This window comes from Bos indicus x Bos taurus, chromosome 12 (genome assembly GCF_003369695.1).
Source record: "Bos indicus x Bos taurus breed Angus x Brahman F1 hybrid chromosome 12, Bos_hybrid_MaternalHap_v2.0, whole genome shotgun sequence".
Taxonomy (NCBI): domain Eukaryota; kingdom Metazoa; phylum Chordata; class Mammalia; order Artiodactyla; family Bovidae; genus Bos; species Bos indicus x Bos taurus.
Window position 1 is genome coordinate 35,592,176 of NC_040087.1, and position 11,334 is coordinate 35,603,509.

Consider the following 11,334-nt stretch of genomic DNA (forward strand, 5'->3'; position numbering starts at 1 on the left):
TCCCAGCCTCAGGTGATGGGGCTCCAGGTAAATCCAGGCCCTTCAGGCAGGATGTGAGGGGGCCTTGGTGACATCAAGCACTAAGTCTTATTACAGAGCAACAGACCCCACACTGGACACAAGCCACACACCTTGGACTCTGTCACCCACGTGACACCCCAGACTGGTCACTCTACCTCAAACACTCCCTCAGAACCAGGAGCAGTGAGTCACTGCTCAGAGGCTGCAGTGGCTCTGCTCGGCTGACCACTCAGTTCTCCTCCTTGTAAGTTTTTCTTGGTCTCCTCCTGCACACTCATCCAACCTGATAAAAATCTGGTCAGGAAGTAAACCATCTTCACAAAGTCTACTGAAGATTTTCTAAATCTAACGGACTGGCTGCAGCGGAGACCGGTCCAGGAACAGCTGGGAACGCCAGGTTCTGGCCTTGCTGTCAACCCGTTCATGACCCTGGGGCAGGCAGGGGCCCCTCCTGGGAGTAGCTGTAGGTACAATGGCCCAGACCTATCCCAGCAGGGAAGGTCCTCAGGGTCAGCTGAGGCGTCAAGTGATGGCATGAAGGCCAAGCCCTTCCTCTCCCCTCCCTGCCCCTGTAGGACCCCTACCTCCAGCCTGGGATCTCTGTTCTCCCACACTGGCTCTCTGCTCTCAAGACTCCTGCTTCCCTTCATGCCTCCCACCCATCAGAGTCATCAGGCTGTAAGCTTCTCCTCTCCTGTCTCCATCTGACTGGCACTCTGGCCTCCTCGATCCCCACCCCTGCACTCTGTGCCCCACTTGCTCCCTGGACACACAGCTGCTGTCTTCATACCAGAGCCGGGCCTTCAACAACAACAGTTACTCTCACAGTTCTGGAGGCTGGAGGGCAAGGATCGAGGGGCCAGCAGGCCTGGTGTCCAACAAGAGCCATGTCCAGACCTGCAGGTGCCCACTTGCTGTGTCCTCAGAGGGCAGGGCTCTGGTCTCCTCCTCTTCTAATAAAGGCACAAATCCCCTCACAGCCTTGGCTAAACCTAAGTCCCCAGCTCCAAATACCATCACACGGGGTATGAAGGCTGCAAATATGAACCCAGGGAAGATGGTCCTCCTGTTCACAGCATCTATTATCAAAGTTTAAACCTCCAAGAGACAACCAGCCAAGTCCATCTCTCATCCTGACGTCCCAGCTGGGATCAGTTCCAAGGTCCTCATTCCAGGACAGCCCTCGCCCTCCTGTCCACAAAGCCAGTCCAGCACCCCCCAACCTCACCCTGGTGTCATGCTCCCCCAGCTCCTCCAGAGCCTCGCCTTGGCACCAGCACAAAAACACACGGCTCAAATATGTGCTTGTGAAAAGCAGAACTCACCAAGTAATACAGGAAAGAGAGGTTGGTCGCAGCTGCACTCTTCACTCTACTGTCCTTTTTTTCAAACATTTTTAAGGTCTCCACAGCCTAGAAATGAAAAATCTTCAAATTGTTACCCTGGTAACATGACAGCACTTAGACTGAAGTAGGGAACAAGATTAGCGTACCGGGACAGAGGACCCGGAAAGGCCAGGGGTGGCTAGTGTGTTAAGGAGAACAGGTGACAGGTCAGGAGGTCAGTGATTATCAGGACTTGTGAAAAAGGACAAACTAGAAACAGTTAAAATTTCACAAAGGTCCCATCACTTCACGGCAAACAGATGGAGAAGCAATGGAATCAGTGACAGACTATTTTCTTGGGCTCCAAAATTACTGCAGACAGTGACTGCAGCCATGAAATTAAAAGCTCCTTGGAAGAAAAGCTATGACATACCTAGACAGTGTATTAAAATGCAGAGACACTACTTTGCCAACAAAAGTCCATATAGTCAAAGCTATGGTTTTTCCTGTAGTCATGTATGGATGTGAGAGTTGGACTGTGAAGAAGGCTGAGCGCCAAAGAATTGATGCTTTTGAACTGTGGTGTTGGAGAAGACTCTTGAGAGTCCCTTGGACTGCAAGGAGATCAAACCAGTCCATCCTAAAGGAAATCAACCCTGAATATTCACTGGAAGGACTGATGCTGAAGCTGAAGCTCCAATACTTTGGCCACCTGATGCAAAGAGCTGACTCATTGGAAAAGATGCTGATGCTGGGAAAGATTGAAGGCAGGAGGAGAAGGGGGAGACAAAGGATGAGATGGTTGGATGGCATCGCTGACTCAGTGAACCTGAGTTTCAGCAAGCTCCAAGAGATGGTGAAGGACAGGGAAGCCTGGCGTGCTGCAGTCCATCAGGACACAACTGAGCGACTAAACAACAACAAGACATAGTGAAGTTACGAACACAACTGGTGGGTCCACAGCCAATTAGATTTGGCTGAGGGAGCAGTGACAGTGGTTCTGTGAGCCTGTGATGTAGTCAGTGTTTACCTGAAGACGACCATCTTCTCTCAGAGAACAATTAGAAAAGTCAGATAATTCACTAAAAATACTTTTGAGGGCACTGGAGAGCTACTGAGGCAACAGAATTTGAAGCCAAGATTCAACAAACACTGAGCCTAAATAAGCACAGTGAAAGAAAAGGCTGAGAAACATTCTTAAAACATGAGGGCCCTGTGGATGGAGGTGAAGAGAGGGACAGACATGATTGCAGCCCCAGGAAAGGAGACACAGCTGAGCAGCCTCAAAAGTGGGACAGGAGCGATCCTGGAGCATTACAAAGTAACCTGCTGCAGATCCAAGTGTGACTACACTCTGCGGCAAGAAGACTTTAAAGCATGTTCTTAACCCTCTGCAAGTCTGACATGTCCCGACCAAGCAGGACACATGGGATGTCAGACTTAGAAGAAATAACAAAAGTATTTAGAACCTCCAACATCGACTTAAAAACATGGACAGAATAAAAACATATTTCATATTTTAAGATTCTAAACTATAATATTCTGAAAAGACTAAATAATTAAATTCTAATAAAAGGAACATTCTCAGGTATTTTTGGCTCTGAAGTAGGCAGTTTTCAAAATGTTTTTTACATGTTTTATGAATGTCTCCAACATTTGTTTTTAAAAGTAAAATAATATAAATGTATTTATAAATGAAACCGATAAAAGTTAACTTAATAAAATTTAGTTGTAAATGGAAAAACAACGAAAATAAAGTGTTAGTTTGGGGTTTCCCCCACCCCCCCAAGAAGAATTGTTGTGGTTATTCAGATGCTAAGCCATCTCCGACTCTTTGCGGCCCCATGAACTGCAGCACACCAGGCTTCCCTGTCCTTCACTATCTCCCGCAGTTTGCTCAAACTCATATCCATTCAGTTGGAGATGTTATCCAACCATCTCATCCTCTATTTCCCCTTTCTCCTCATGCCCTCATTAGGAAAACAGGTAAATCTGTGTTTTGGTTTCTTTTCCTGGCTGATGCTATCTGAAGCTACAGGCTTCAGCTTTCCTGAATGTGTCCATCTACCACCACTGGCCTTCACCCTGTCCATGAGCAGCTCTAATGGAGTTCTTTCTCTGCTATAAAGATGACCATAGGGACCTCCCTAGCAGTCCACTGATTAGGACTCTGTGCTTCTACTGTTGGAGGCATGGCTCCATTCCTGGTCAGGAACTAAAATCCCTGCAAGTTGCCTAACATGGCCAAAAAAAGAAAGAAACAGGAGTAACAGGTCAAAATTAAAAACACAGCATTGTTAAAGGAAATTATGTTTAGAAATAAAAATATTACTCTACTTCAGAATAATGACAGGTAATAGTATTCTAGAAAAGAGTTTCATAATAATATCACTTTGATCAGTTAACATGAAATTCCATCTAAACACTTTTTTTTGGCTGGTTTTATTCATGAAATGAGAGCAAGTGCACAAGCCAAGCAGACCCAGCAGGGACAGTGACAACCGGGGCGGGGGGGAGGCCAGCAGAGCTCCATCTCACCCGCTCCATCCAGGGTCTCCTCCCCACGGCTGACTGTATTCAGACGTACCCAAACACTAGGCTGTCAGAGCCAGCAGGGCCTGGGAGGGGAGAGGGGCGGTCCCTGTGCATTTAAACACTTTTTTAAAACTTACCTGATTAAAGTCCTTTTGTCTCAGGTATGTAATTGCTTTGTTTATTTCCAGATCATTTGCCAGCTCTACATACTGAGAGGCTTTCACAACTTCAACACACCTATAAAATAAAGCATAAAAAAAGTTTATTTTAAGGGACTTCCCAGGTGGTACAGTGGTTAAGACAATGCACTCCCAATGCAGGGGGCATGAGTTAGACACCTGGTCAGGGAACTAGACCCTACATGCTACAACTAAGAGTTCACATGCTGAAGCTCAAGACCCCTTGTACCCAACTAAGACCTGGTGCAGCCAAATAAATAGATATGTAATTTTTAAAAACGTTATAACTTTTAGAGTGTCCTTTGCTAATTTACCATATAATATGATTTGCTTCATAAGCAGAAATCACTATTTGCAATTATTTATTCATTTTTCTAATACCAAAGTTTTAAATCAATAAAAGAAAACGCCATGTCCATCCAATCACAGTGAATTTCTCTCTTACCAGTCATAACCTACAGCAAAGGATGTTTCAATAACAGGAGCAATGAGTTTTGCAGCTGTCATGATATATTTTTCTGCCATGGCTTTTCTACATCAAAAAAACAAAAACAGATTTATTTAGAAATATGGTATAAAAAGTTTCAATTTACTCCTTAAAATATAAACTTATGCTACTGGAGAAGAGCAGAGAAACAGCTCTAGAAAGAATGAAGCAGCTGGGCAAAAGCGGAAACATTGATCAGCTGTGGATGTGTCTGGTAGTGAAAGTAAAGTCTGATGCTGCATAGGAAGCTAGAATGTTACACCTATGAATCAAGATAAATTGGATATGGTCCAGCAGGAGAAGGGAGAGTGAACACTGAGATCTTAGGAATCAGTGAACTAAAATGGATGGGAATGGGTGAATTTAATCAGTGACCATTATATCTACTACTGTGGGCAAGAATCCTTTAGAAGAAATGGAGTAGCCCTCATAGTCAACAAAAGAGTCCAAAATGCAGTACTTGGGGGCAATCTCAAAAACAACAGAATCATCTCGGCTCGTTTCCAAGGCAAACCATTCAATATCACAGTAATCCAAGTCTATGCCCCAACCAGTAATGCTGAAGAAGCCGAAGTTGAATGGTTCTATGAAGACCTACAAGACCTTCTAAAACGAACACCAAAAAAAGATGTCCTTTTCATCATAGGGGACTGGAACACAAAAGTAGGAAGTCAAGAGACACCTAGAGCAACAGGCAAGGTTGGCCTTGGAGTACAAAATGAAGCAGGGCAAAGGCTAACAGAGTTTTGCCAAGAGAATGCACTGGTCTTCCAACAACACAACAGACAAGTCTAGACATGGACATCACCAGATGGTCAAATTCTTTGCAGCCAAAGATGGAGAACCTATATACAGTCAGCAAAAAAAGACCAGAAGCCGACTGTGGCTCAGATCATCAGCTCCTTACTGCAAAATTCAGGCTTAAATTGAAGAAAGTAGGGAAAACCTCTAGTTTATGACCTAAATCAAATCATTTATGATTATACAGTGGAGACGACAAACAGATTCAAGGGATTCGATTTGGTAGGAAGACTGCCTGAAGAACTATAGATGGAGGTTCATAACATTGTACAGGATCGGGTGACCAAAACTATCCCCAAGAAAAAGAAATGCAAAAAGGCAAAGTGGTTGTCTGAGGGGGGCTTACAAATAGCTGACAAAAGAAGAGAAATGAAAGGCAAAGAAGAAGGGGAAAGATATACCCATGTGAATGCAGCACTCCAAAGACTAGTAAGGAGAAATAAGAAAGCCTTCTTAAGTGAAGAATCAAAGAAACAGATGAAAACAATACAATGGGAAAGACCAAAGATCTCTTCAAGAACACTGGAGATACTAGGGGACTATTTCATGCAAAAATGGACACAATAAAGGACAGAAATGGCAAGGACCTAACAGAAGCAGAAGAGATTAAGAAGAGGTGATGAGAATACACAGAAGAACTACACAAAAAAGGTATTAATGACCGGGATAACCATAATGGTGTGGTCACTTGCCTAGAGCCAAACATCCTGGAGTGTGAAATCAAGTGGGTCTTAGGAAACATTACTGTGAAGAAAGGTAGCAGAGGTGATAGAATTCCAGATGAGCAATTTTAAATCCTAAAAGATGGTGCTGTTAAAGTGTCCACTCAATGTGCCAGAACATTTGGAAAACTCAGCAGGGGCCACTGGACTGGAAAAGGTCAGTTTTCATTCCAAATCCAAAGACAGGCAATACCAAAGAATGTTCAAATTACTGCACAATTGCACTCATCTCATGTGACAGTAGGACTATGCTCAAAATCCTTCAAGCTAGGCTTCAGCAGTACATGAACCCAGAACTTCCAAATGTACAAGTTGGGTTTAGAAAAGGCAGATGAACCAGAGATTAAATCACCAACATCTGGTGGATCACAGAAAAAGCAAGAGAATTCCAAAAAAACATCTACTTCTGCTTCAATGACTATGCTAAAGCCGTTGACTGTATGGATCACAACAAACCATGGAAAATTCTTAGACATGGGAATACTAGACCACCTTATCTGCCTCCAGAGAATCCTGTATGCAGGTCAAGAAGCAACAGAACTGGACATGGAACAGCAGACCGGTTCCAAATCAGGAAAGGAGTACATCAAGGCTGTATATTGTCACCATGCTTATTTAACTTATATGCAGACTAACATCATGAGAAATGCTGAGCTAGATGAAGCACAGGCTGGAATCAAGATTGCCAGGAGAAATATCAATAACCTCAGATATGCAGATATACCACCCTTATGACAGAAAATGAAGAAGAACTAAAGAGCCTCTTGATGAAAGTCAAAGTGGAGAGTGAAAAAGCTGGCTTAAAACTCAACATTCAGAAAACTAAGATCATGGCATCTGGTCCCATCATTTCATGGCAAATAGATGGGGAAACAATGGAAACAGTGCTCGACTTTATTTTTTTGGTCTCCAAAATCACTGCAGATGGTGACTGCAGCCATGAAATTAAAAGACACTTGTTTCTTGCAAGAAAAGCTATTAACAACCTAGACAGCATATTAAAAAGCAGAGACATTACTTTGTCAACCAAGGTCCATCTAGTCAAGGCTATGGTTTTTCCAGTAGTCATGTATGGATGTGAGAGTTGGACTATAAAGAAAGCTGAGCACTGAAGAATTGATGCTTTTGAGCTGTGCTGTTGGAGAAGACTCTTGAGAGTCCCTTGGACAGCAAGGAGATCCAACCAGTCCATCCTAAAGGAAATAAGTCCTGAATATTCATTGGAAGGGCTTCCCTGGTGGCTCAGAGGTTAAAGTGTCTGCCTCTAATGCGGGAGACCTGGGTTCGATCCCTCGGTCGGGAAGATCCCCTGGAGAAGGAAATGGTAACCCACTCCAGTATTCTTGCCTGGAGAATCCCATGGATGGAGAAGCCTGGTAGGCTACAGTACACGGGGTCACAAAGAGTTGGACACGACTGAGAGACTTCACTACTATTCATTGGAAGGACTGATGCTAAAGCTGAAACTCCAATACTTTTGGCCAACTGATGGGAAGAACTGACTCACTGGAAAAGACCCTGATGCTGAAAAAGATTGAAGGTGGGAGGAGAAGGGGCTGACAGAGGATGAGCCATGAGAGTCGGACACAACTGAGCTGAACTGAGCTGCTCCTTGGAAGAAAAGCTATAACAAGCGTAGACAGTGTATTAAAAAGCAGAGATATCACTTTGCTGACAAAGGTCCATCTAGTCAAAGCTATGGCTTTTACAGTAATTGTGTACGGATGCTAGAGTAGGACCATAAAGAAGGCTGAGCACCAAGAATTGATGCTTTTGAACTATGGTGTTGGAGAAGACTCTTGAGAGTCCCTTGGAAATGGACAGCAAGGAAATCAAACCAGTCAATCCTAAAGGAAATCAACCCCGAATATTCATGGAAGGACTGATGCTAAAGCTCCAATACTTGGGCCAGCTGATGCTACCAGCTGACTGGGAAAGACCCTGATGCCAGGAAAGACTGAGAGGAGGAAAAGGGGGCGACAGAGAATGAGATGGTTGCATGGCATCACTGACTTAATGGACACGAGTTTGAGCAAGCTCCAGGAGATGGTGAAGGACAGGGAAGCCTGGTGCTGCGGTATATGGGGTCGCAAAGAGTTGGACACAACCTAGCGACTGAACAACAACAATAACAAGAAGCATAAACACTGTCTACAGGCAGCTATGCTAGCAATCTATTTACAAATCAGGTTGAAAACCACAACTGGGAAATGGGATTAGAAGGCCATGACGACCTGTGGGATCAGCAGTTCTTGGTCTATGATGCCTCTGATGAAAGAAGAAAAGCAGGGAGTGGAAGGGGGTGGGAGGGACTCAGGGGACAGACACAGGACTCTGCAGCTGAAGCTCTGGGACCTACCGTCTGGGGAAATAAAGGAGTGAAAACCACCACTGAAGAAGCTGTGGTATATACTAGAACTGAACTGCTACATGTCTCTACAGAGCTGCCTAATCTTCACCTTTCATACAAATGGAGTCAGATTCATGTTTACTGTAGCATATGTCAGTATTTCATTCATTTTATGGCTAAATAATATTTCATAGTATGGATGGACCAGATATTTTTTATCCATTCATGTTGTGGACATTTGGGTTGCTTCCCTTCTTGGATGGCTGCTATGAACATTTGTTAAGTGATTGTGCAGATGTATGCTCTAATTATAAGCATGGTCATAACTGGCCATTGAAGCATTTTTATCATGGTTGCTTAAAAATTTATCAAATAATTTTAACATCTCTGTCATTTCAGTGTTGGCATCTATGGACTGTCTTTTTTTTCACTGAGATCTTCCTGGTTCTTGGTTTGGTGAGTGATTACTGATCAAAACTTGGACATTTTGAGGAGTTCCATAGCAACCTAGTGGTTAGGGTTCTGGGTTTTCACTGCCATGGTCTGGGTTCAATTCCTGGGTCAGGGAACTGAGACCTCCTGCAAGCTGCAGCACAGCCAAAAAAAGAAAAAAGAAAAGAAAGAAATTTTGACATTTTTGGGGTGTGTATATGTGTGTGTGTGTGTGTGTGTATATATATATATATATATACATATATATATATATATATAATGATGGAATATTACTCAGCCATAAAAAAGAATGAAATAACGGCATGTGCAGCAACACAGATGGACCTAGAGATGATCATACTAAGTCAAATATGCTGTTTATATGTGGAATCTAAAAAAATGATACAAATGAACTTATTTACAAAACAGACTCACAGGCATAGAAAACAAAGGGGAATAGGGAGTGTATACATATATATTAATATATAGAGAGTAAATCAACTGTTTCAATAAAAAGTTAAAAATAAAATAATGTTCATTCAAGATCTTCAATACTACTTTCACCTTGATTTTAAGGATTTGGAAGTGATGTATTTTAAAGAGGCAAATGCTTTTGTATTTTATTTGGGGGAAAAAAACTGATAGGTAGAAAATAAAAAGACTGAATTTTATTGAAATCTTCTGTTTTTAGCTGTCTTTCTTGACATCACTCCAGCAGGCAGAGAAGAGATATCACCTCATCACTTGCAGATAAAGGGAGACGCCCACATTCCCCACGGCCTACTCTGACCCTCATCTTGTCCTTTGCAGCCCCTGGCTTTCTGACTCCCTATTTCTTCAGCTCCGAGTCTGGGAAGCATGAGGGGATCACTGCCAGGCTGCTCCTCAAGTCACCAGGGCCCTTGCTCATCTGCCCTCTTGTCTCTACATTTCTTCTCATTTTGTTTTATATACAATTCCCAGGGTTTTTATTTGTACTTAGTGGGACTAACATGGAAAAGTACATCTACTCCATCTTTCCAGAAGGATAAGCTTAATTTTTACTGTTAAACTAACTTCTAAGGATTGAGGGCTCTCCATACACAGAGCTTCCCCAGTGACTCTAGTGGTAAAAAACCTGCCTGCCAACGCAGGAGACCTAAGGGACATGGGTTAGATCCCTGGGTCAGGAAGATCCCCTGGAGGAGGGCATGGCAACCCACTTCAGTATTCTTGCCTGGAGAATCCCCATGGACAGAAGAACTTTGAGGGCTACAGTCAAGACGGTCACATACAGTCAGACACTACTAAAGCGACTTAGCATGCATGTATACATACAATGGAGTATTATTCAGCCTTAAAAATGAAGGAAATCCTGTCACATGCTAAACACAGATGAAAAGCCAGTCACAAATGAACAAATACTGTGATTCCACTCAGATGAGGTCCCCAGAGCAGTGGATTTCATATAACAGACAGCAGAGTGGTGGCTGCCAGGGACTGGTGGGTAGGCAGGAGTTGGAGGGGGCGGTGCAGTGGGTACTGAGCTGCAGTGTGGAAGATGAAGGCTTCTGAACACCAGTCACAAATCAATGTGAATGTTCCAATACTTAACACTATCTTTGAAAAGAAGAATTATCTACCATGGTTGAGATAAATTTTACGTTATATGTATTTTACCATGATTTAAAAAAACTGAGCCCTCTCTCATACGATATAATTCCTAAGATGCCCAATGAATACTCAGTATTAGAATGTTCAAGCCATACTTGACAGAGACTAGGTACCATACTGGAGAAAGGAAGAAAACATATAAAGAGAAAGAATTTTGTCTTTGGGAGCTGCAATTTAACTGGGCAGGATAAAAATACACAGAGATATGTTTAAACAAAGGTAATATGAACAAAGTCCTAATACTGCACCAGATGCAGAGGGAAAGCAAACTACAGAGAAACAGAAACTGAGTAAAAATAACTGGGATTAACATGAGGACTAAGATTATTTTGAAGGAGAAAACAGAATTCAGTAAAGACAGAAATGGTTAAACAGCACTATTCTAGAAATATATGGAACACAACAAGTTTTGAAAGGAATAATCAGAATGCACATTCAAGTCTCTTAGAGAAGTTAAGACCACATTTAATCATTAAGTGCCCAAAATATTACCTTTCACGTTCCATTTGTCTCAGATGATCATTTTTTATAGCTTCAATCACTAAATTAGTATGTGGGTCATCCTGGGGGAAAAGTGAGGGAATCAGAAGTAAACACTGAGCACTGAGTGGCTAATCAGCCTCAGCACTAGGCCACTGTACACAGTGGAGAGTGAGTAGTCTTTCTGAACTGTTTTCCTCGTGTGAAGCGGAACTTTCTTTCTTTCTTCTGATGACCTGTCATACTCTTCACTGAACTAATGCAGATTCTAGCAGCTGACACAAGGTCAGGCTGGAAAGCATAGGACCAAGAATATGGAAGCCATGGTTGTCAGTACAAACGGGTGAAA

General features: G+C 42.9%; 1 protein-coding gene across 4 annotated transcripts in view; it reads right to left on the minus strand.

Moving 5' to 3' along the window:
• The window catches only part of IFT88 (intraflagellar transport 88), a 61,265-nt gene that overhangs the window by 20,731 nt on the left and 29,200 nt on the right, over nt 1-11,334 (minus strand). For all 4 annotated transcript variants that reach the window (XM_027557611.1, XM_027557610.1, XM_027557609.1 and 1 more), the window contains 4 exons: nt 10,998-11,068; nt 4,506-4,592; nt 4,019-4,118; nt 1,347-1,433 (listed from right to left, as the gene is read on the minus strand). In XM_027557611.1, the coding sequence (XP_027413412.1) occupies nt 1,347-1,433; nt 4,019-4,118; nt 4,506-4,592; nt 10,998-11,068 (345 nt within the window). The remainder of the gene's footprint in view (nt 1-1,346; nt 1,434-4,018; nt 4,119-4,505; nt 4,593-10,997; nt 11,069-11,334) is intronic.